Below are 24,960 nucleotides of genomic sequence, written 5' to 3' on the forward strand. Positions count from 1 at the left end.
TGGAAGCACAGAGGGAGATGGGTCATTGCTAGGTGGGAAGACAGAAAGAGACCTCTTGAATTGAGTGCATCCATGTATTCATTTAATCAACAATGTGTAAATTATCTCTTACATACTAGACACTGATCTAAGTTCTGGAGATGTGACAGTTGGAAAAAAAATCCCTGTTCCCATGAAGTTTACATTCTAGTAGGAGAGACAGAATAACAAGCAAGTAAATATGATATTATTTATTTGTAATAAATCATAAAGGTAAGGGCTGAAAGTAAGGGGTTTGAAGAAAAAACAGGGTAGGGAAATATAGTGAAGGGAATGGATGGAGGTAAGATTGCTATTTTAGATAGGGAATAACCCCTGTTACCACTTGACTTATATTCATCTGTTTTGTATCTATCAACTCCAGTAGATAATAAACTCCACAAGACAGAGATTTTTGTCTGATTTGTTCACTGTTGTAACTCCAACACCTAGGACAATGTCTAATGGGTGTAGGACCTCCACAGATATTTTGGGGTTTGTTTGTTTTGGGAGGGGATTTGGGGGTTTGAGTCAGAGTCTCACTCTGTCTCCTAGGCTGGAGTACAGTGGCACGCTCACAGCTCACTGCAGCCTCAACTTCCTGGGCCCAGGCAATCCTCCTGCCTCAACCTTTCAAGTAGCTGGGACTACCAGCTTGTGCCACCACACCCAGCTGATTTTTTTGATTTTTTGTAGAGAAAAGGTTTTGCTACATTGCCTAGGCTGGTCTCAAATGCCTGGGTTCAAGCAGTCCTCTCATCTTAGCCTCCCAGAAGTGCTAAAATTACAGATGTGAACCACCACACCCAGTCTTTTTTGAATGAATGAATTGCACACCTACAATGAGCCAAGCAATGTGCTAGATGCCGAGGATTCAGGGAGCTACCATCCCTAGAGCAAAGTGTGTGTGCGATAAAAAAATTCATGCTTCACTAAGCTATTATTTGAATATAAAGAAAACGTCCTTTGAGTATTTTGCTCCTACTGTAGTTGTTCTTTTCCTGGTTGCTTTTCAGGCATTAGCTGTGGGGTGCCACCTCCTTTGGAGAATGGCTTTTATTCTGCTGAGGACTTCCATGCTGGCAGCACAGTAACCTACCAGTGCAACAATGGCTACTATTTGTTGGGTGATTCAAGGATGTTCTGTACAGATAATGGGAGCTGGAACGGCATTTCACCATCATGCCTTGGTGAGATAAATGTTGGTAATTACTATGTGAGTTTATTCTAGTTCTACAGAAGACAGTCATCCCAAATTCCCCAGGTTCTCGAGGCATTCCTTTGTTAACTTCATCTCATCCTAATAAGCTCTGGGCAAGCCATATTTACAAAGCGTAGAGGTGTCAGAAATGTTTCAAATTTTCATCACGCTCAACAGTAAGACTTTATTTATCTATCTCTGTTCTACTCGCCCACCTACAAACTAGGGAAATGACAGCTATTGATATACCTGCAATGTGATAATAACTATTATATTTAAATTTTATAAAAATAGATAAAGCATTGTTCACTAAGTGATATATAATGATTTAAAAGTGAAAACAGAAGTTTGATACATAAGACAAATGAATCAACTTCAGTTTTTGTGTGCTTTCTTCATTTTAGATGTTGATGAGTGTGCAGTTGGATCAGACTGTAATGAGCATGCATCTTGCCTAAATACAAATGGGTCCTATATATGCTCATGTATCCCACCATACACAGGAGATGGCAAAAACTGTGCAGGTAACTGATATATGTATAACTAGAAGTTTCTCTTTCAATTCAGATATATATTTCAAGTGTATTTTATTTTAAAATAAAACAATAAATTCAACTTCAAAGGGCATACAGGCAAGTGGACAAGGTAGACATTGTATGAAAAACATAAGTAACAACTAAAGGCACTTTATTTTTTTTAATCAATATTTTTTATTATGATTTTGTGGGGTACAGTTAAGGGTTAGGTGTACAATTACGTTTCATTCAGGCACCCTGTTGATAAGAGGTGTTTCCCCATCCCCAGACAGATATTTGCGACTGTTAATCCCATCCTCCTCGCCCCCCCCATAGTTTCCCAGTACCGTCAGTCATTTTCTTATAATATTACATTGGATGTTCAAGGTTCATTATATGAGTGAGAACATGTGATACTCAGATCTTTGTTTCTGTGAGAGGTCACTCAGTATTATAGACTCTAGTTCCATCCAGGTTGCTGCGAAATTCATGATTTTGTTCTTTTTTATGGCTGCGTAGCATTCCATCGTGTATATGTACCACATTTTTTTAATCCAGTCGTCTTTTGCTGGGCAGCATGGTTGTTTCCAGGTTCTTCCTATTGTGAACAATGCTGCGATAAACATACGTGTGCAGGTATCTTTTTTATAGAGTGATTTGAGGTCTTCAGGGTATATTCCCAGTAGGGGGATTGCGGGGTCATATGGAAGGTTGATTTTTAGAGCTTTTAGGAATCACCACACTGCTTTTCACAGAGGTTGCACTAGTTTACACTCCCACCAACAGTGTAGAAGTGTTCCCTTTTCACCACACCCTCTCCAGCAGTTGTTATTTTTTGAGTTGTTGATCATTGTAAAGGCACTTTAAAGTAGCATCTTGTCTCTCCCAACTTTCCAATTTCTAAAAACTAAAACTCAGAGTCAACTATACTTGCAGAATGTTGAAGAAATATCTACATAGTACAAGAATGATAGAGTGGCTTTAGAAATAAAATTAGTGGCCTTTCTGCTTCAATCAGAACAAAGATGATGCTTTATCACATTTCACTACCAATATCCTTCCTCTGCCACAGTCACACAAAATCATATCCTTGAAAAAAATAGACATCTTGCCTTACCACATCTCTATATTTTGTAATATATTTGGTAATTTGATAATACTGGACCATCTCTCAATCAATTGATATCTTTTTAAGTTTATTGTGAGGAGTAACTACTAGACAACAATAAGATAAAAAGTAAAAAGAAATTTAAAATAGCATTCCAAATCATCTAGCTATACATCCCCCAAAGTAAAATGCTACAATTTGGAACAGAGAGAAAAGTCCCAGGGATTATAAATGACAGAGATCATGTTTCCCACTGTAAAACACACATGTACAAAGGTGGGGGGAGAGAGAGAAGCAACAGTAAAGGTCAAAACAAAATGTCAGTAAGTTAGACAATAGAAATAGGAACAGAAGCAGACTAGATCAAGAAATATTCTTTTAGTCAAACAGAGAATATTAAATGCTTATGTATACATCAACCAGTACTCAAGTTGAAATATACTATTAAAGAACAAGACACAAAACTTATCTAGGGAAATACCTAATTTAGATACTTTTTTTTCTCTTTAAAGGATGAGTAAGATTAAACAAAATTTTAAATATAGGATCTTCACCAAAAAAATTGCTGCCCAAAGCGAGGGAAAAAATAATACTTGATGACCCAGAATGTGGGACTAAAAATGAGTTAATGCAGAAATCTGAAGATTATTTCAAGAAATTGTTCATTGTAACAAGAAACAGAGACATAATTGCTATTATTTTTTTAAAAAATGAAGCCATAGGAGAAATGATTTCAGAGTAAAACAGGGCAGAGAGAGAGGCAAACACTTCAGACAGTGAGCTTTGAAACCAGCTCACCATTAGGTTTGACTTAAATAGATATTCCAAATGTGTGTCCATACAGTTTGCAAATGTTGTAACTTATTACTGAAATATAAGATAAATAAAATTATGAATTCCAGCCTAAGAAACATATTAAAATCTTGTCCCTACCAAAAATAAATAGAAAAAGAAAATGTCGGGTATGGCGGTACTTGTCTATAGTTCCAGCTACTTGGGAGGCAGAGGTGAAAGGATTGCCTGAGCCCAGGAGATAGAGGCTGCTTAAAGCCATGATTGTGCCACTGCCCTCCAATCTGGGTATCAGAGTGAGATCCCAGCTCAAGAAAAAAAAAATTATACATCGACAATTATAATAGCAGAGATACAAGTGTGGGTGTGGTAAGAAAATGTATCCCCCAAAGGTATTGAAAAAAATTAAAAAATATAAGTATAGATTTTAAAATAAAGTAAAATAAAATAAAGATGCTAAAGATCTAATTTTTTTAAAAAGAGGAATATATGTCTCAAATATTTTATATGCTTTCCACACACATAAATATATATACACATGTTTAGATTCATATGTAAACACACTATGAGAGGGAACTTGCCAAAATAAACTTATTTATAAAATGTTGTGTTTTTATTCTTACATGCTTTAACTTCAGTCACCTTCACTTCAAAGTACTCTCTGGTTGGTGCAATACACCTATCAAGATGCTTTTTCCACAGCTCAGAACAGTTTTTGCACTCACCAATTTTCATGTTTTTTAGTGCTTCTGCCATTTTTTGTTTCACCTCTTCCACATCGGCAAAACGTTTCCCTTCGAACACATTTTTCATCCAGGGAAACAAAAAATGTTGCTCAGGGCAAGAACAGTTTTTTTGGTCAAAAACTGTTGAACAGTCAGCATGGTATGGGCAGGTGTACTCGTTAATCGCCCATCATGAAATAGGGAAACAACTTTAAAGAATTTCCAAAAAGAAAAATTTCTGAAGCTAAATGTAACCTCTCACAATAATGCTAGCAGGTACACTGATGCTAATGGGTTCCTAGAAAACTTACCTAGTGGGGAAGCCTGTACTAAAAATGGCCCACCCTCCCAAAATTCTGGGGGTTTTTTGGGAGGGAGGGGTCCTCCCTCGTAAACAGTTCTTTATTTTAGTTATTTCATGTAATATTATATCATGCACATTTTAGGTCACAAAGTAGTTTGAGAACATGATTTTAACTTCTGTTTCATAATTCGCTTTATGGATTTCTCATAGTTAACTTTTCTCTCTATGTTAACATTAGGTGACAGCCACTATGAAAAATAGTTTATTAAACATCTTCAGACACAAATCTATGTGCTTACTTGTGGATATGGCTATTTTTCTCAAAATTAAATCCTATAACTGCATTTACTTTAGGGGAAGGGTGTATTTAAACCCCTGACCTATATATCCCAAATGACCTTTAGAAAGATTAAATCAATGTATTTTCTCTTTTTGAAAATTCAAGTATTATGTTCACTCCTATTGCTCAACGCTACCCCCCAAACCTTGCTTTAACTTTTTTTCCTTCCTAGCAGTGGTGACTGACCCTGAATTGGTGAATAGGAGAAGCTTATGACCCCTCTAATTGGAAATGGGGACTGAGAACTTCTCCTGAATCTGTTTGTAGAGCCTTGACATCAGTCTGATACTGTCAGTTGCTCTTTAAAAAGTGGATTATAAGCTTGAGGACACATGAGAAGAGCTAAAACTCTTCTAAGCCATGTTCTGGCACCGACACTCTTCCCCAGTGAACAGCTTCCTATAGGGCCAGATAAATTTTGTATATTTTTGTTAATCATTGCTGTTTCAAAATATTATTGTTTAAGTGACTACTAAATACATATTCTAGTATAATGCCCAGTGTGTTCCTGGCATTCATACTCCTGAAACTTTTCTCTCAGGATTTTAACGAGAACCTTTTGCTGTGACACTTTGCATAGTTGTGTAAAAGCTACTTATTATTCCACCAAAACTGATTTTTTGTTTCAAGAACCTATAAAATGTAAGGCTCCAGGAAATCCAGAAAACGGCCACTCTTCCGGTGAAATTTATACAGTGGGTGCAGAAGTCACATTTTCATGTGAGGATGGTTACCAGATGATGGGAGTAGCCAAAATCACATGTCTGGAGTCTGGAGAATGGAATCATCTAATGCCATATTGTGAAGGTATGTTTAGTAAATTTCCTATGGCTATTGTGTTTGGTAGTCCTAGAAAAGGAAGGTGTAGACATGTCAGATCTTATGTTCTATAGATGTTCTTTGTATTTAAAACCCAAGGCTTATGTTTAAACATAACAAAAATAAAGCAACCTAGAGCTGTCCCTTGAGCTTTCAGAGATTTTTTTTATACACAATCTCAAAAAAGCCATGTTTTTTGTTTTTCCTCCTTTAAGCTATTTCCTGTGGTGCACCAGCTATTCCAGAAAATGGTGACATTGAGGGATCAGTGTTTACCTATGGCAGTAGAGTGGCATATAGGTAAGTGTCTAAGATTAAAACTACATTGTAGAAGTTGTTGGTGGCACATTGACAGTGATATAATACTGGAATAAAAAAGAGTGGGAAAATAATCCCAGAGGATGTTTTTAAATTAATATGGAATTAATTGAATGATGTGTAGTGTGAAGATATCTTAATCCAATAATCTAATGGTAGCCATACCTAGAATCCTTAAATCCCCTCACCAGTAACCTATAGTTGCCACCAGCACCCCCATGAGGTACCCTGAGAAGGGATGCCACAGAGGAAGGTGCTCCTAGCTAATGAATACCCTTGATGTCTCAGGGTCTTAGACCAGACCACATCCCTCTCAAACCAAGAATTTCCTGTTTTCAGTTACTAACCCATGACACAAGATGGAGACAAGCCAAATTAAGTCTATCCTACTTGTCACCCAGCAAGATTCCTATAGTAAAGATGTACAGTATTCAACCTTGAAAAAAATTAACTTAAAAGCATTATTTCAATAGAAAAAAAGAACTTTTCCAATATATGCAAATTCTTAATATTTTCAGAAGTTTTTGGAATAAAATTATGCAAAATAAAGCAAATTATATCCTGTAATTTTCTGCTGTCTTCTCTAGGTGTAATAAAGGATATACTCTAGCAGGTGATAAAGAATCATCCTGTCTTGCCAGCGGTTCTTGGAGTTATTCTCCTCCTGTGTGTGAACTGGTGAAGTGTTCCAGTCCGGAAAGCATAAATAATGGAAAATATATTTTGAGTGGGCTTACCTACCTTTCTACTGCATCATATTCATGTGAGAGTGGATACAGGTACACCGGCCAAGCTTTCTATAATACTTTATTACTCATTCTTTACTCAACTGGTTTCATTCATAACTGACTGGCTGACTTTAAAGAAGATGTATACATGTAAGGAGATTCTCGAATTTGTGTGCGTTCTGCAGCCTAGCTTATATTAAGTACCAGGGAAAGATTCAATCTAACTGCCACTCTGGAAGCCCTAGCCCAATATCTATATGCATTCAGACCTTAGACATGAAAATGAAAATTGATTGCGAAGCATTATGCAATTCCTGATAAAATGCTTTTGCAATGGATTTTTTAATAAACAGCTTACTCAACTTATATTCAACATTGCATGGGATGTTGTGAAAAAGTATGTCAAGGTAAGGAGATCCTAGGCTCTTGATACTGTAAGAGGTTAATTTGATTAATGGTGTGTGTGTGTGTGTGTGCGTGTGTGTGTGTGTGTGTGTGTGTTGTGTGTGTGTTGTGTGTGTGTGTGTATTCAAACCAAAGGAACAATAAAGTCAGGCTGTGATCAACAACAGAATCTGAAGCGGAACAGATGGAGCGAACAGCAAGTGGAGTGAATAGTATGGGCAGTCAGGATCAGGCTGACAAAAAAGGCAGAAAAGCCATGATATAGCCATGGAGGTTTGTAAAACCAAAGGAAAACCAGAGTTCAGAGTCAGAAGCAGTGTGGTTTAAATGCCCAGGCTCATGGCTGGTACAGTGCCCTTTGACCTCACTCACCCTGATTTCCTGGTGATTTTCAGGTGAGTGTCTTCCCTCCTGCTTGAACTATAGCCAGTCTAATAGCCCCATTTCATCCAAGTAATCTTTTCACAAGGTTTGGAGTGCCCTATACCACCACTGATGATCACATTTGACTATTTTTTTTTTGTAACAAGTTGTTATCATTGTTATATTGTTTTCACCCATTCATTGTTTTAAATGGCATATAGCCTGTTTAGATTTCCCTTGTTTTTATATAAAGCAATAAAATATGAAGAAACATTATTTTGGGGTACTAAGATATCTCAAGTGTTCCCTATTGCTTTCTAAGTCCTTCCTGGTCCATCTCCATGGGGGTAAATAAAGAGCCAATGAAAAGAGTGACATTATTTTTTTCCTGTAGTTTACAGGGCCCATCCATCATTGAATGCACAGCTTCTGGCAGTTGGGACAGAGCACCACCTACTTGTCACCTTGTCTTCTGTGGCGCTCCGCCTGCCATCAAAGATGCTGTCATTACCGGAAGTAACTTCACTTTTGGGAACACTGTCACTTACACTTGCAAAGAAGGGTGAGTAACGCCTATGAAGGAAATGATCATTAAGAGCCAAGGGGGTAGAGATGCCTGACTGTGAAGAAGGGCTCCACTGGACAGGAAATTAAACTTCCTGGCAGCCAGAGCCAAAGAGAGATTATACTCTTATTTTCTGACAGCAGAAAGGGAGCATATTCTTCTGTGGAAACAATGTTTTCCTAGAATTAGAGTAGCTTATCAAATTATGCCTCAAATAATGGACATTGGGCAATGCAATAAATTTGTATACTTTAAAATTCACAAAGCACATTTAAGTAGGCATATGTGTATTTATCTTCTGCAAAACCAAAGATAAGACTTTAAGTCAAAATATAAAGATGACATGTCTGCAGGGGAAAAAGATAATAAGGTTCAGGTTTTTACATTTCTAATTGTCTTATTTAATTCAGATATCATTTTTGGAAAGCTAGGAAACTAATACAAAGGACTTTCACACTCATTGTCCCATTGGCTCTTCATCAAAGTCCTATGAGGTGCAAAGAAGAAAAAGGCTCACTCTGGAATGTTCTATTTAGGGTTTCAATGCAACGAATCAAGTGTTGAGGGACAATTTAATCTCAGGTCATCTGACTTGCATTTCATTGCAGTCATTGTTTTTCCTATGCTTCCTCAATAAATATTTTCATCATCAGTAGTGCTTTCACACCAGATTTACTACAGTTGCTTTCCACACATTTGGAAAAAGCAATAGCAGAGGAGTTACCATTTTCTGAATTTGTATCTCAGCTCTGTTTTTCACTAACTGTGTGGTCTTGGGAAAATGGTGTCACCTCTCTGTGTCTTGATTATCCTCCTACATAAAACAAGTTCATTAAAGGTCCATACTTGTGGATATTGGGAGGGATAAAATATACACATAGACTAGCCAGAAAAAAAGACAATAAACCCAACAAACTGAGCTACTGCTAGGATGATTGGAGCACAAATGAGAGGACACAGTTTCTATACTCTCCCAAAAGTTGGATTTTATTTCACCTGGACAGAAGACCATCACAGTGACCAGCAGGTGATGACAATATTTTCTTGCAAAAGATGTTAAGAGTTGAACATTTGCATAAATAGCTGAATCCCACACCTTAACACCTTTTTAAATAAACAAGAAATCGTTATTATTAAAATGTCAGTGCAGGACTGACTTTTGGTGGTCCCATCTCTCTCCTGTGGAATGTCTCACATAAAAATTGCCTGTAATTAATTGTATAGGACTATTTAAAATTAGTCATTTATTCACACAACCTCCCAAGTTTGAAACAAGAAGAAAACAAAACTCTAAACAGACCAATAACAATTCAGGAAATAGAATCAATCATAAGAAATCTACCCACCAAAAAAAGTTCCATTCCCTATAGCTTCCCAGCTGGATTCTACAAGAGATACAAGGAAGAGCTGATACCAATATTACTGAAAGTTTTCCAGGCAATTGAGAAAAAGGAAATTCTCCCCAACTCATTTTATGAAACCAACATCATACGGATTCCCAAATTGGGTAAAGATGCAGCAAAGAAAGAGAATTACAGACCAATGTCCTTGATGAACACATATGCAAAAATTCTAAGCAATATTCTAGCAACTTGGATCCAACAACACATTTCAAGGATCATCCACCATGACCAAATGGGCTTCATTCCAGGGAGGCAAGGTTGGTTCAACATATGCAAGACCATAAACATAATTCAGCACATAAGCAGATGTAAAACTAAGAACCACATGATTATATCATTAGATGCAGGAAAAGCATTCAACAAAATCCAACATCCCTTATTGATTAAAACATCTGAACACCTAGGCAAAGAAGGAGAATTCTTCAAAACAGTAAAAGCCATTTATGATAAACCTATAGCCAACATTTTGTTCAACGGGCAGAATTTGGAAGCATTTCCCCCTGAGAACAGGAACTAGACAAGGATGCCTACTCTCATTCCTCTTGTTCACCATAGTATTGGAAGTCCTCATCAGAGCAATCAGGCAAGAGAAGGAAATCGGGTATCCAACTAGGAAAAAAAGGAAGTCAAACAATCCCTCTTGCAGACAATATGACCCTATAGCTTGAAACCCTAGAGAATCTATCAAAACCTCCTTGCACTGATAATTGACTTTGGTAAAGTCTCAGGGTACAAAATCAGTGTGCAAAAGACAGTTACGCGTGTATACACTAGCAACAAGCCAGCAGAGTGCCAAATAAAAAGCACAATCCCATTCACAATAGTCACAAACCACCTAACCAGTGAAGTGAAAAACTTACGATGAAAACTAAAAAATGCTGCTCAAAAAAATCAAGGATGACACATACAAATGAAAAAACATTCCATGCTCAGGAATTGGAAGAACCAATATTGTCAGAATGTCCATCCGACCCAAGGCAATATGCAAATTTAATGCAATACCTGTTAAATTATCAACATCATTTTTCTCAGACCTGGAAATGACAATACAGAAATTCATATGAAAATGAAACAGAGCATGAATAGCCAAAACAATCCTCAGCAAAAGGAGCTAAGTGGGAGGTATCATACTTCCAGACTTTAAACTTTACTACAAGGCACAGTAATCAAAACAGCCTGGTACTGGTACAGGAATAGAAACATAGACCAATGGAACAGGATAGAGATTATGGAAGCAAAAACTCAATCTCTCAACCAACTCATTTTCAACAAAACCACCAATAACAACCACTGGGAAAAGGAGTCCTTATTTAGCAAATGATGCTGGGAAAACTGTCTGACCACATGCAGAAGAATGAAACAGGATTCCTACCTATTGCCATATACAAAAATCAACTCCAAATGGACCAAAGACCTAAACATAAAAAACTCAAACTATAAGAATCCTAGAAAAAAGTGTAGGAAGCACTCTTATGCACATTGGAGTAGGCAACCAGTTCTTGATCAAATCCCCAAACGTGAATGCCAAAAAAGATAAGATAGACAAGTGAGACCTCATCAAAGTGAAAAACTTTTTGCACAGCAAAAGAAACCATCACGAGAGTGAGAAAACAACCCACAGAATGGGGAAAAGTATTTGGTAATTGTGTATCTGACAAAGGCCTAATAGCCAGGTTCTACAAGGAATTCAAACCTGAAAGAAAAAAAAAACAACAACAATCCTATCAAAAAGTGGGCAAATGACATGAATAGACACGTCTCAAAAGAGAACAACTGAGCAGCCAACAGATACATGAAAAAATGCTCAGCCTCACTAATCAGAGAAATGCAAACCAAAATCACATTGAGATACCACCTAATTTCAGTTAGGATGACTATCACTAATAAATAAAAAACAACAGATGCTGGCAAGGGTACAGAGAAAAGAGCATGCTTCTACACTCCTGGTGGAAGTGCAGACTAGTTCAACCTCTGTGGAAAGTAGTGTGACAATTCCTAAAAGAACTAAAAATTGACCTTCCATATGATCCAGCAATACCTCTTTTGGGAATTTACCTGGAGGAACATAGATTTTTAAACAAAAACACACCTGCACACGCATGTTTATAGCTGAACTACTCACAATAGCAAAAACATGGAACCAACCCCACTGCCCATCAAAAGTGGACTAAAGAAAATGTGATATATATACATGATGAAATACTATGCAATCGTAAAGAAGAGCAAAATCAAGAACTTCACAGCAAACTGGATGGAGTTGGACCACCATCACACTTCGTGATCTATCACAGAAACTAAGAACCGAATACCACATAGTCTCAGTAATAAGTAGGCCCTGAACACTAGTCACATTAGCACAAGGGAGGAAGCGGCAGTCATTGGGCACTGCCAGAGGAGGAAGAGAGGGAGAGGTGTCATATAGCAACATAAAGCGTACCTGGTCCTAAACCAGGGGAATTGAGGGCCAGCTGGAGGCCCAAACTTCACCTGCATGCAGCCTACTTATCTAGTTAACCCTTACTTTTACTCCACATTGCTATAACAATATAAAATTTAAAACAAAAAATGATTTCTCAAACAACTAAAAATATATCTACTATTTGATCCAGCAATCCTACTGCTAGGTATCTACCCAAAAGAATAGAGGTCATTATATAATAAAGACACCTGCACCTGCATGTTCATCACAGCAAAATTCACAATCACAAAGATCTGGAATCAACCTAAAAGCCCATCAGCTGATCAATGGATAATGAAAATGTTGTGTATATACACTATGAAATACTATTCAGTTGTCAAAAGAATGAAATTATGTCTTTTGCGGCAACTTAGAATCAATCAGAGAACATCCTCTTAAGTGAACTAACTCAGGAACAGAAACCCAAACACAGTATGTTCTCACTTATAAGTGTCTCCTTTTAGACACTCTCTTTGTTTGGGGGTGCCCTGAGAATGCCAGAATGGAAGGAAAGCCTCTGTTTTGGTCCTTTTTTCCTGGCCAAATTTTTAACAAAGCACTTGAAATATGCAGAAAAGCAAAAAGTAAAACAAAATACTCTCTAAAATTATTTACCTACCTATTGGTGAGATAAAAGTAAATGTTAAATTTTTGCATAAATACCTTGGAGATAAACTAAGCAATATGCAAAGACAGAGAGAGTCAGGACGGGGAGGGTGGGAAGAAATGGAGGAACAAAAAATTACCTATCAGGTACAATGTACACAGGTGGGGTGGAGGGTACATTTAAAGCCCAGACCAAAACTATTTGTACCACCAAAACTATTGAAAGAAAAATAATAATAAAAATCAGTCATTTAAATTTTTGTGAAAACTTAGCAAGTGTACATTTTCTGAACAATTTCTAGATATTGAAAGTTTCTGGAGATTTTTTTATTTAAAAAGTAGTGCTTTATCACCATGTAAAACTTGAAAATGTAAAATCTGTTTTTAAAAGTTACCTATAATTTCACTACCAAAATATAGATATTTGTAATAGTTCATTCCTTCTCAGAACTTTGTCTTTACATATCTTTGAATATTAAAGATTATGTTACATATACAAATTTATACCTTCTTCACTAATCATACACTTTTTCATAAATTATTTGCTTATACAATACCATAAGAAGAGTTTTATGTCTGCCTAGTGTTTTCTATCTATATCTAAAAGTGATTTACTTAAAGAATCAATTGAGACAATAATGAAAACAACAAATACATTTATTTTAACAGGATTTTTACATTACTCAAAGGACTTCCACATGAATTATTTCATGTGTTCTCTTCTACAAAGATAGGGTTTGACAGAAAAATAGTCCTACCTTATAGCTAAGATATGAAGGTATTGGATCTACACAAGTTGATAGTCTGTAGTAGTTTTCTTTTTATCATTGGTCTACACAAGTTAATAGTCTGTAGTCGTTTTCTTTTTATCATTGGTCTACACAAGTTGATAGTCTGTAGAAACGTTCTTTTTATCATTGAAAAGATGGAAATTAAATCTGCCCACCTAAGTCACATAGCTGTGAAAGGATATGAAACCATTTATATAAAAGTGCTTTATATATACATGAAGTACTATTTAAATATGGCTTTATTGTTTTCTGTATCGTTATATAAAATGATGACATTTCAGTAACAGAGAGAAAAACTCTCTTAGCTAATTAATCAAATTTATATGAAGTACACACAGTCATAAATACCACCACCTATAATATGTTTATAAAAGAAAAAAAATCAATAACTATTAGGTGAAGACATTTTCATATTTCTGAAATTAAAACTCGAGAAAAAAGCATAATGCTCCTTTTAGACACTCTCTTTGTTTTGGGGATGCTCTGAGAATGCAGAATGGAAAAAAAGACTCTGTTTCGGTCCTTTTTTCTGGCCAAATTTTTAGCAAAACATTTGAAATATACAGAAAAGCAAAAAGTAAAACAAAATAACTCTCTAAAACTATCTACCTATTGCTGAGATAAAAGTGCATGTTAAATTTTTACATAAATACCGCGGATCTCTTTTTATAAAAAGAAGTACAGTGTTACAGATAAAAGTAGAAGCCATTCTCATTACTCTTCTATGATCCCCAAAATGCAGAATATGCATTTTTGTCTTTATTACATTTATCGTCTATATTACACATTAAAATATTCTATTGATCTATCTGTTTTAGGTCTTGTATATACTACTTCAGATTCTAAGCATTCTTTTGAAGGTTTGCTTTTCACTTAACATACCTTTTTTGTATTTATCCCTCTGGGTACATGTAAATCAGCTGGATTTGTTTTCACTGCTACATAGTATTTCCCTGTAAGAATGAGCTATCTCAAAGTTACCCATTTCCCTGCTGGTAAAAGGTTAATATAATTATGCTTTATTTGCTGATATAAACAGTACTGAGGTAAATATCGTTGTCAAGTTTCCTAGCACATGTAAAATATCTCTGACCTAGACGTTGAGAGTTAGAGTTGTCGAGTCATGGGATATGCACATTTTTAACATTACGAGATAGTACCAAATAGCTCCCCAAAGTGATCTTGCCAGTTAAGTAATGTGCAAGAGTTTCCCTAGCTTCACATCCTTGCTTACATTGGTGTTTATCATCCTTATTCGTTCTTTCTAGTTTCCTAGTTGTTTAAGGTTGTCTTACTCTTTCTTACCCAGAATTACTAGTTAGATTATACATTTCTCAAAAGTTTATTGAGATTTATTTTGTTTTCTTTTTTTCTCAAGGAGTGGTTTGTGCCTCTTTCTCATTATGTTTTTTGTATTGATTTATATGCTATTTATATTCAGCAGACCAGTCCTTTTTTATTACATGACTTGCAAAGATCTGTTTGTGGCTTTTTTTTTTTCCGCTTTATGATGTCTTTTTACTGTAGATTTTTAAATTTTAGCACAACGATATTTATCCATTGTTTTGTTTATACTTTGTGCTTTTTGTATCAAACTTAAGACATCTTTTCATTCCCTGAAATCATACTCAGTACTTCCGCCTTTCTCCTGAATAACTCAAAGACCTTGGAAAACATCAACATCTATCATTCTCTTATCTTAAATATCTTATCACTATCTACATCTTACTTCTCCCTTATCTTACAACTTTCCAAGTTAGTCATTTTTTAAAGCTTATTTAGATTTACTTAATGTCTATTGATCTCTTCACCACCATTGCTTTTTGTATCACACTCCTTCCTTTTGGGTTTAGCTTATACCTCCTAAAGGCATCCTTTTCATCTTTTTCATCAAGAGTCAATGAATCATATGATCTTTGTCTGATAGTTTTTTCCACAAAGATTTTGATGATATTATTTAATAGCCTTTTGATTTTAATGTTGCTATCAAGAATTCCATTATCAGTCTAACTTAGTGATTCTCAGTCAAGGGCGAAATTGCCCTCCAGGGACATTTGGCAATGTCTGGAGACATTTTTGTTTGTCACAAGTGGGGGGAATAAGCTACTAGCATCTAGTGGTAAAGACCAGAGGCACTGCTAAATATCCTACAATACACAAAATAGCCTTCTACAAGCAAGAATTGTCTGATCCAAAATGTCAGTAGTGCTGAGATTGAGAAACACTGGTTGAATTGCTGTTTCTTTATAAGTAATGTCTTTTCTCTTGAGTTACTTTTTTTAAATGTGTCTATGTTGTCTTAGTACTACACTATGAGATGATGGATGTTGTATTTATAATTGTTCATCTTGTTTAGGACTCATTATACTTCTTACACCTGAGAATTTATATCTTTTACCAATTTGAAATATTATTTTCACTGCAAATAGTTTCTTTTCCTCACTTTCTCTTTTCTCTCTGGATGTCTTATCAGATATATACTGGACTTTTTAATTCTATTTTTATGCTTATTAATCTGTCACATTTTTCATTTCTTTATAAACCTGTTATTACATTTGGATAATTTCCTCACATATCTCTTCAATCTCACTATTTTTTTTCTATTTATAGAATGCTTTTGAAAGTATTCATTAATTTTTTATTTTTATTTTCTATATTTTATTCTTAGAATTTATATTTTTCTTTTTCAAATATTTCTTTTTATATTCTCTTCAATTTAAATTGAATTTTGAGTCTTTCTTTTATCCTTAATAATTCCAACATACCTATTTCATACTTTTAAAAAAGATTTTAGACCTTTTTTCTATTATCTCCTTTATCAGTGTTCAAATCTTGCAGTTTGTTCTGTCTACTGACCCATTCCAGATGAAAAATATGTCTGTATATGTTCTGAAATTTCAGATTGTGTCCTTATAGTAAACAGAACTTGTTTTATCTATGAGCATCCCTCATGGTCTACTTGTATGGATTATTTTTGTCTACCAGGTGCTCTAAGATTATCACCAACCAGGAACCTAATTTTACGTTAATTTATCAGTTTGAAGGTTTTCCATGAAAAGTGAGTGGCATAAATTCTAAGCCCAAGTCCACATGAGGTGCAAACCTGGGGATTGTTACCTTAGCAGAGACTTTGTTTTTTCACCCAGAGCCCACACAAATACATATCTTTCACTGGTTCTCTCACTAGGCCTATGGGTGGAATTTTTCCACTTCACCCTTTCATCAAATGTCCTTCTAGGGCATAGATGCATACCAGAGACTAGTACTACTCTACTCTACATTTGATATCCAAAGATGTATTTCCTGTAACCTCTATTTCTCTTCCTTGTCTACTCCAAGGTCAACCACTGCATTAATTTATAGGCTTACTTTCCTGTTTTTAATTTCCTCTTCATTTCTGGCACATGGAGATTTTCTTTCTTGTCAGTTCAGCCATGGATTTAAAATAATTTTGTTATAATTCATCATGTATTATATACGAAGGTTTTCAGATTATGTTATAGCCAGAACTACAAGTCGGTTCTCATCCTGTCTCTCTTGACCTCTTTTCTATTTCTTACCCCAAGAGGTTGATTGGCACAGGTCAACATGCCTTGTGTCTTGTTCATTTCAAGATAGTATTGCTGTGTTCAAGTCATGGTTTTTGTACAATGTAACTTGTCTTGCTGTCTCCTTCCACTTCTGAAGATGCTATTGGCCAGAGAAAAGTTCTAGGGTTTATTTCCCTCTCCAGTCCTGTCAAATCCATCTTCTCCTTTGGCACTTCCCAGCACAGACCACTGCCCTGCACACTTTGTGAGCCTCTCAGGCCTATATATAAGCCACATGTGTATTGTGTGTACATGTATTTTTGCTTCTGTCTCACTGTTTTTTCTTCTTATACTGGTGTTGTGCTTTGCATTGACCTTTCCTTTAATTATAGGGGCAAGATCCACTCTCAAGTTTAAGATGAAAAAGCAGAGACTTTATAAGATTGAAGCAGTGTGAAGAATGCCAGGGAAGGAAAAAAGCAAGAAGCTTCATTTCTGGGTTCTATCCTACACTTGGCCTTCCAAATTCATCTTTTATCAAACCATTTACCTTTTTTAAACTTTTTATCAAAACCCCAAACAGTGGGAGTTTTCAGTTGTTTGCCTAAATATATAGGTGGTCATTTGTTTCTAATTTTCCTTCTTATTCTTATGTTTATACTCCTTGGTGAGAAATGTAGAGGGGTTATTGGCATTCTAAATCCTAATCCAATTTTTTCCCTTTTGATTCTTCTCAAATATAAACTTCTAAATGCAATTATTAGACATGTTAAGAGAAAATCTTTGATCATTATTATTTATTGAAAACAATTAGCTGCAGATTTATGCTTTCTACTGTTCTTATTAAGTTGCAGCTTTTTAAATATCGTGTGGCCTGCCCTTTTAAGTCTCTTTTTTCTAAAAGAAAAGCTCTAATAACTCACTCAGGAGCTTTCTCATAAAGGTTCCCAGGCATAAACTCATTAATAAGCTCCCATTCAGTGTGTGAATCCAATCACTGAAAATTGCATCCGAAAATTACTCTGCCCATTTTCAAATGATTTTTGGTTATTCCGGAAACATGCAAATGTTTTCCAGCCAGTTCATCCCAAGCTGTGTCTTTCTAAGGCATCACTGTGATATTTGTGCACCTATAGCTGCTTATTCGGGCGCTGTCTCTTTAAGACTGAGGATTTCCTCTGTGTTTGTTGTTGTTGTTGTTGTTGTTGTTGTTTTGTCGCCCCGCCCCCACCCCACCCCCCTCTATTTGTGGAGAGCAACTCTTCCCTCTCAGTCTTTCCTCTTTGGTTTTATTGCTCTGAAGCTAGTTAACGTCCCTCCGTTCTAGGGCCCTTTCTGCCATCCAGTGAGACAGGGACCCTCACTTCTGCTGCATGCTCCACCCTGAAAAAGGCACCTCTGTCGCACAGTTAGTCGGTAGGGTTGACTTTCAGACCGTGGCAAGTACTCCGGGAACCTGGTGGGGGACGACCCCTTGTCTGCTGGTTTGCGGTTTGCAGCCCAGACGACATCCCACCCGTGAACCTTCGGGTGTCTTTCGCGTCGCTCCCTCCGTTCAAGTCCGCGCTCGGCACTTGAAAGAAAGTGAGCGCCCTGTCACAGGGAGATTCACCCTGTGGGCGCGAGGGGCTGGTAAGTGATCCTTCCAGATCTGGGGGTGGGGTTGGCCTCCTGGCGGTGGGTGCCAGCTGAGTTTAATCTGCAGGCAAGGTTTCCCGGCCTGGAAGCCCGCCGGTGGCCTCCGCAAGCGGAAGGTGCGCTGTCAGGACTGTGGGAACACAGGTTTGTTCCCGGTTCTGCTTGGGTTCTCAGTCTCCCGCCCACCGTTTTGCCTTGACCAGGATTCCTCCCGCGTGGAACCAACGCCTTGGGATGCGCTGGAATGGGGGAAACCGACCCAGTGTGTGTTAGGATCACTCAGCCCCTTTGTTTAGAGGGCAGAGCTTTGGGTTCCTGTGTGAGCCTCGGCATCACTGTGATTTTGATGGGCCATATTTCCTTGGAATTAGGGAATAAAACAATTTTTTAAATAATGTGTGTGGCCTGATTGTTAATACAATTCTGCAAATGTCCCCGATGCCTCTTGAATGAGAATACAAAGTGTCACACAGAATTTAATTAAATAAAATATTTAATTAAATTATTTAATTAAATAAAATATTTAATTAAATTATTTAATTAAATAAATATTCTATCATTTTAGATTTGTACCAGTTCCATTTTCCTGCTTTTGTGGCCAACATTCAAAGAACATATTTCATTATTTGTACAAAATTTTTATCATTCTCTAAGTGATTCTTTAATAAGTGGGTGAAATCCAACCCCTATAAATTTTAACACACATTCAGACTTCTAACATCATGAAATAATGCAGCAATTTCATCAGAGATCAGTCATAATACTGTTATCTAGGCAATAGCTAACAATTGATTCCTCTTTCTTGTCATTTGGAAAATATATTCTTCTTTAACATGTAAAAAGACATGTATTTTAGAAGATATTTGTTTTTAACAAATCTCTGTCCTCACCTACATGAGATATATTATGTAGTTATCGAAAGTACTGGTACCCCTATTGCTCAGGAGATTATGAGGGCTTTAGGAACTCTTTGTCAGATACTGGGAGCAGAAACCAAACATGTATTTTTATGATGTGACACAGTAAATCTTTGCCTGCCACATCTTCACCCAACAGACATCACAGTAACCCTGTCAACAAAAAATACACAGGACCCTAGTTGTCACCACTTTCTTTTCCAGGTGTTTGTATGCCATTCCTAATTACTTGTAAGTTCCCATTATGTCCCAACTAGATCACACTCCCATTTGATAATGCTACTTTTCTGCCTTGAATGATTCTTTCTCTGCTTCTCTCATAACTCCCCTCAAGATTCATTTCATCTGTGGTACTTTTCCTTCCCTTCCCATTCTTCAGGTCAGGTTAATCACTCCACCTTTAGGCAACCACTGTAGATGTGAAGGGACCTACAATGCAACAGGTAGTTGGAGATATGGAAAGGAGGATGACAGCGTGTAAACGCATTTTTGGCATTGCACCTGTGCACTAAGGAGGTGACTTTGGAACTTAGGAGGCACTTAAGAATTATTTAATGACGAACTAAATGTTAATTGAGACTCACAAAGAACAGTCAAGATCATAGGTCAAACTGAATGATAGTGTAAGATCTAAGAACTTATGGGTAGCATAAAAATACACACTTTAATTCATTTATTCAAATAATACGTATTTAGTGGCAATCTTTCATTAAATTATAGAACAATTTTGCTGTGATTTTCCATTAGGGAGGAGTAGTTGGAGATTTTCCAGAAGAACAGAAGTCAGAGGACTAACAAAGTATTGCCAAACTACAAAGCACAAATTTTTGTGTTCTCAAGAGACTGAGGAATAAGGAAGGTTCTGGAGATAGATACTTCTGCCTCAGAGTAGTTGGTCCTATGAAATAAAGGAAGAATTTTACAGATGGTACAATGGATCCCTATAAATCAGGAATGTTTAAGGCTACATCTGTGAACTTTTTTTTTTTTTTGAGTTGGAGTCTCACTCTGTCACCCAGACTGGAGTGCAGTGGCTGCTCCTGGCCACCGCAGCCTCGACCTGCTGGGCTCCGGCGATCCTTCCGCCTCAGCCTTCCAAGTAGCTGGAGCTATAGGCTCGCGCTACCACTCCCGGCTAATTTTTTGATTTATTGTAGAGATGAGAGCTCGCCAAGTTGCCCAGGCAAGTCTCGAACCCACGGGCTCAGGCAATTCACTCACCTCAGCCTCCCAAAGCGCAGGATTACAGGCTGAGCCACCGAGCCCGGCTTGTGAACTTTAACCAATGAAATAGGCTAATAACATCAAGGGATCCATGAAAATAATGATGCATGGTTCAAAGGGTACACGTGATGGAATTCGTGCTGTAAAATATTGGGAGCTTCAACAAATGAAACTTCCACCTAAAGTACATCCTACATAAGAACAGTAGAATCTGGGCACTCAAACCAAAGATAATGGATTTTTTTAATAATAAAATTATGCTCTTAGCACATTGCCTTTGTATACCTTCCTGGATCCTCTAAGATAGTAGCCATCTAAAAATCAAGTTCAGATCTTTATACAAACAACTGATCTTATCCAGAGCAGTGAATCACAGCAGGATCATGCTGGAGACTGCACTCAGCTACTGGGGAGACCACTCCTGTCTATAGCATGACATATGACCATAGGTAGGGTGGATGCATATATCTCTGTTGATACACTATCATTTTTTCCTGATCTCTCTGTCTCCTATAGATTTTATAAATATTGTCAGCTAGGATAAAGGTATCCCAACCTCTCTATAATAGTTGATCCTTTTCAGAGACTAAAACAGACCTCAGGAGAAATTTTTGGTAACTAATGACAAGAATTTTTGCCGATGTGTGTATCAAACAATTTGTATTTGTGACACTGCAATACAGTTTGCACCGGACACCCAGAGAGTGTAATCTAACTTGCTTCGTTTTTTAAAAAGAGAGAGACAGAGACAGAGCAGTGTGGTGGGAAAAAAAAAAGTGTAGGTGTTGGAATCTGATAAACTAAATTTAGATCCCAACTCTGCTGCTTACAGCTGTGTGGATTTAGGCAAATTTCTAAGCCTGTCTGAATCACCATTCGCTTCATTTTTTTAATGAAGAAATAAATTTGTCTAAACAAGATTAAATTAGGTACCCAATTATTTCTTTCTCCTTACCTTTCATTAATATCAAAATGGCAGACTTACCAGGTTCTATATTTTCTCTCAAAATTTTCTGTCAATTTTCTCTTCAATAAAGCAGTAATAATGAAAATAAGCATGACTCAAATATAATTATTCTAATACTGCATCTAATCCTAATCTTTTGTCCTACCTCACTGAGAAAGCACATGAGAGTAACTGAAGATGTTTGCAAGTCATCAATCTATCATCATATATGAGCAAACACATTTTGTACATAAAGACTGAAAGTTATTAAGCAAAATGTATCCATATTGACTGAATACAGAGTCATATGCAGAACACAGCTTTTAACTAACTACATGGGAAAAGATTTAGAAAGCATTGGAGACTGAAATTATAATCACTGTTTTAAAGTTCTTTGAATGTAAGTATATAACAATGAGCTATATGTAGGCTAAATATGACTTCATAAGTTATAGCTTACAAACCAACAGTAAAGACTAGTGCTAAAATCAACAAACTAGAACCATATACAGACAGATGGAGTTCCAATTTTGAATTGAGTCAAATAGGACCATAGCTTGCGCCTCAATTTAAAAAACAATGATTAGAGTTATTTAAATAGCAAAAATGTTTAATTGATTTCCCTTTCCAAACAAACAGCAATATTAATATCAAGATGTATTTATGTCTCAAATGAAAGTCATTTGATCAATAAGCTTAATATTAAAATAAATACTCTTTTAAACAAGAAAGCAACGTCATAGTTGAAAAGATTTTAAAAATAAAAACACAATGACAGGATGCAAACACTTTTTCTCAAATAGTAAGCTAAGTTATTTTTTTCTTTCTTCCCAATCTCATAGTTATACTCTTGCTGGTCCTGACACCATTGAATGCCTGGCCAGTGGCAAGTGGAGTGGAAGTAACCAACAGTGTCTGGCTGTCTCCTGTGACGAACCTCCCAATGTGGACCACGCCTCTCCAGAGACTGCCCACCGGCTCTTTGGAGACATTGCATTCTACTACTGCTCAGATGGTTATAGCTTGGCAGACAATTCCCAGCTCCTCTGTAATGCTCAGGGCAAGTGGGTTCCCCCAGAGGGTCAGGACATGCCCCGTTGTATAGCTCATTTCTGTGAAAAACCTCCATCTGTTTCCTACAGTATCTTGGAATCTGTGAGCAAGGCAAAATTTGCAGCCGGCTCAGTTGTGAGCTTTAAATGCATGGAAGGTTTCGTGCTAAACACCTCAGCAAAGATCGAATGTATGAGAGGTGGACGGTGGGTCCCTTCTCCCATGTCCATCCAGTGCATCCCTGTGCGGTGTGGAGAGCCACCAGGCATCATGAATGGCTATGCGAGTGGGTCAAACTACAGTTTTGGAGCCATGGTGGCTTATAGCTGCAACAAAGGGTACTACATCAAAGGAGAAAAAAAGAACACCTGTGAAGCCACAGGACAGTGGAGTAGCCCCATACCCACATGCCACCCTGTGTCTTGCAATGAACCGCCTAAGATTGAGAATGGCTTCCTGGAGGTAAGAGACTAATTAGCAATTGGTCTGTGGCTTTCCTCACTTACAGAGCAAGTTCATTGTGGCAAATCCGCTATTCAGAAGCAGGGGCAATGAACAGATTAACTGTTGAAAAAAAAGAAGAGGCCAAAGTCTATAGACAGTGAAGATTGGAGAAAAATTAATAAAGATTATTATGAATCTTTTGGGTATATTAACTTTCTGCCTTTTACTAGCAATCAGTATTCTAAGTACTTTGTGGCAATATCTTAGCCCTAAATTTGAAGTTAAAGTAAGCCATGCTTAATACAATACTATTTTGCTTTATAGAAGGTACTTTAAGATACTTATATTATCAGAAGTCAAGTTCTAAATGGAACATAACGAAATTTGTTACTATTTTTAAAAATAATTTTAGGCAAAATATAGAATAAACCAACCAAGATGCAGTTTTTGCAATTCTCTTGGTAGACCTAAAGTTAATTTCACTTTAGTGGACAAGTAGTCAAGTTTGCACTAAATGTGCCCTGCTTTCACAGTAACACATGTCTTCTCAGTAAGTCCATCAAGAAAATAGCAATGAGAGCCTATTCTTCCAACTCAAAGGCCATTTTAAATAGACAATATTCTAATTAAACACTTGTTAAAGGCTGGTATTAACATATTACTTTTGCTACTTTATATTCAAAGACCTAACAAAACAGCAGTAAAAACCTTTTCCTTAAGGCTTTTGCTTAGATGTATTAACTTATTATTATTATTATTATTATTATTATCATTATTATTATTTTGAGGCAGTCTGTTGCTCAGACTGGAAGGCAATGTGGTGCAATCATAGCTCAAGTCATTCTCCTGCTTCAGCCTCCTGAGTAGCTAGGACTATAAGCATGTACCTCCATACTCAGCTTTGAGTGATTTTTGGTTTGTTTTTGGAAGTAGGGTCTTGCTGTGTTGCCCAGGCCTGTTTTGAACACTTGGCCTCAAGCAGTCCTCCTATCTCGGCCTCTCAAAGTGCTTGGATTGCAAAAGTGAGCCACTGTGCCTGGATCTAGATGTATTAGCTTGCTTGCTTGCTTTCCTTCTTTCTTTCTTTCTTTCTTTCTTTCTTTCTTTCTTTCTTTCTCTTTCTTTTTCTTTTCTTTTTCTTTTTTTTTTTTTTGAGTCAGGATCTCACCCTGTTGCCCAGGCTGGAGATCACTGGCACAATCACAGCTCACCACAGCCTTGAACTCCCGGGCTCAGGTCATCATTCTGTTTCAGCCTCCTGAGTAGCTTGAAACTACAAGCATGCACTACCACATCCAGCTAATTTTTTGTAGAGAGGAAGTCTTGCTATGTTGCCTGATCACAAATTTCTGGGCTCAAACAATTCTGCCTAGGCCTCCCAAAGTGCTGGGTTTACAGGCATGAGTCACCACGCCCAGCCCAGATATATTATCTTTTTACTGGAAAAGGGTATAGTGTATATATAAAAAGGCATTCTTCATTTATTAATTTAACAAATACTTCTAGAGCTCCTACTAGGTGCCAGGTACAGTTCTGAGCATTGACAATATAGCATTTAACAACATATTTTAGGTCTGTTATGGCATGGTGCTTACAAGCACGTGGAGTACTCAAGCAATCCATTAATAAACAAAACAGGCAATTCCAAAAACAGCTAAATTTACTAAGGCATGGAACCTGGAATTTACCATTAAAGCTCATAAATAATCATGGTGATATTTTCTAAATTTTCATAATTAATTCATCCAT

The 24,960-nt window shown here is 36.8% G+C and overlaps 1 protein-coding gene across 1 annotated transcript in view; it reads left to right on the forward strand.

Annotated features, from left to right (window-relative positions):
- The window catches only part of SVEP1 (sushi, von Willebrand factor type A, EGF and pentraxin domain containing 1), a gene marked incomplete at its 5' end in the record, with an annotated part of 142,071 nt that overhangs the window by 55,845 nt on the left and 61,266 nt on the right, over positions 1–24,960 (forward strand). Inside the window, 7 exons of the mRNA XM_008066174.1 lie at positions 1,035–1,208; positions 1,624–1,743; positions 5,634–5,810; positions 6,038–6,122; positions 6,728–6,919; positions 8,031–8,198; positions 22,557–23,229. Of these exons, the coding sequence (XP_008064365.1) occupies positions 1,035–1,208; positions 1,624–1,743; positions 5,634–5,810; positions 6,038–6,122; positions 6,728–6,919; positions 8,031–8,198; positions 22,557–23,229 (1,589 nt within the window). The remainder of the gene's footprint in view (positions 1–1,034; positions 1,209–1,623; positions 1,744–5,633; positions 5,811–6,037; positions 6,123–6,727; positions 6,920–8,030; positions 8,199–22,556; positions 23,230–24,960) is intronic.

This window comes from Carlito syrichta, unplaced genomic scaffold (assembly GCF_000164805.1).
Source record: "Carlito syrichta isolate Samal-C Ts95f unplaced genomic scaffold, Tarsius_syrichta-2.0.1 Scaffold308851, whole genome shotgun sequence".
In the NCBI taxonomy this organism is placed as follows: Eukaryota; Metazoa; Chordata; class Mammalia; order Primates; family Tarsiidae; genus Carlito; species Carlito syrichta.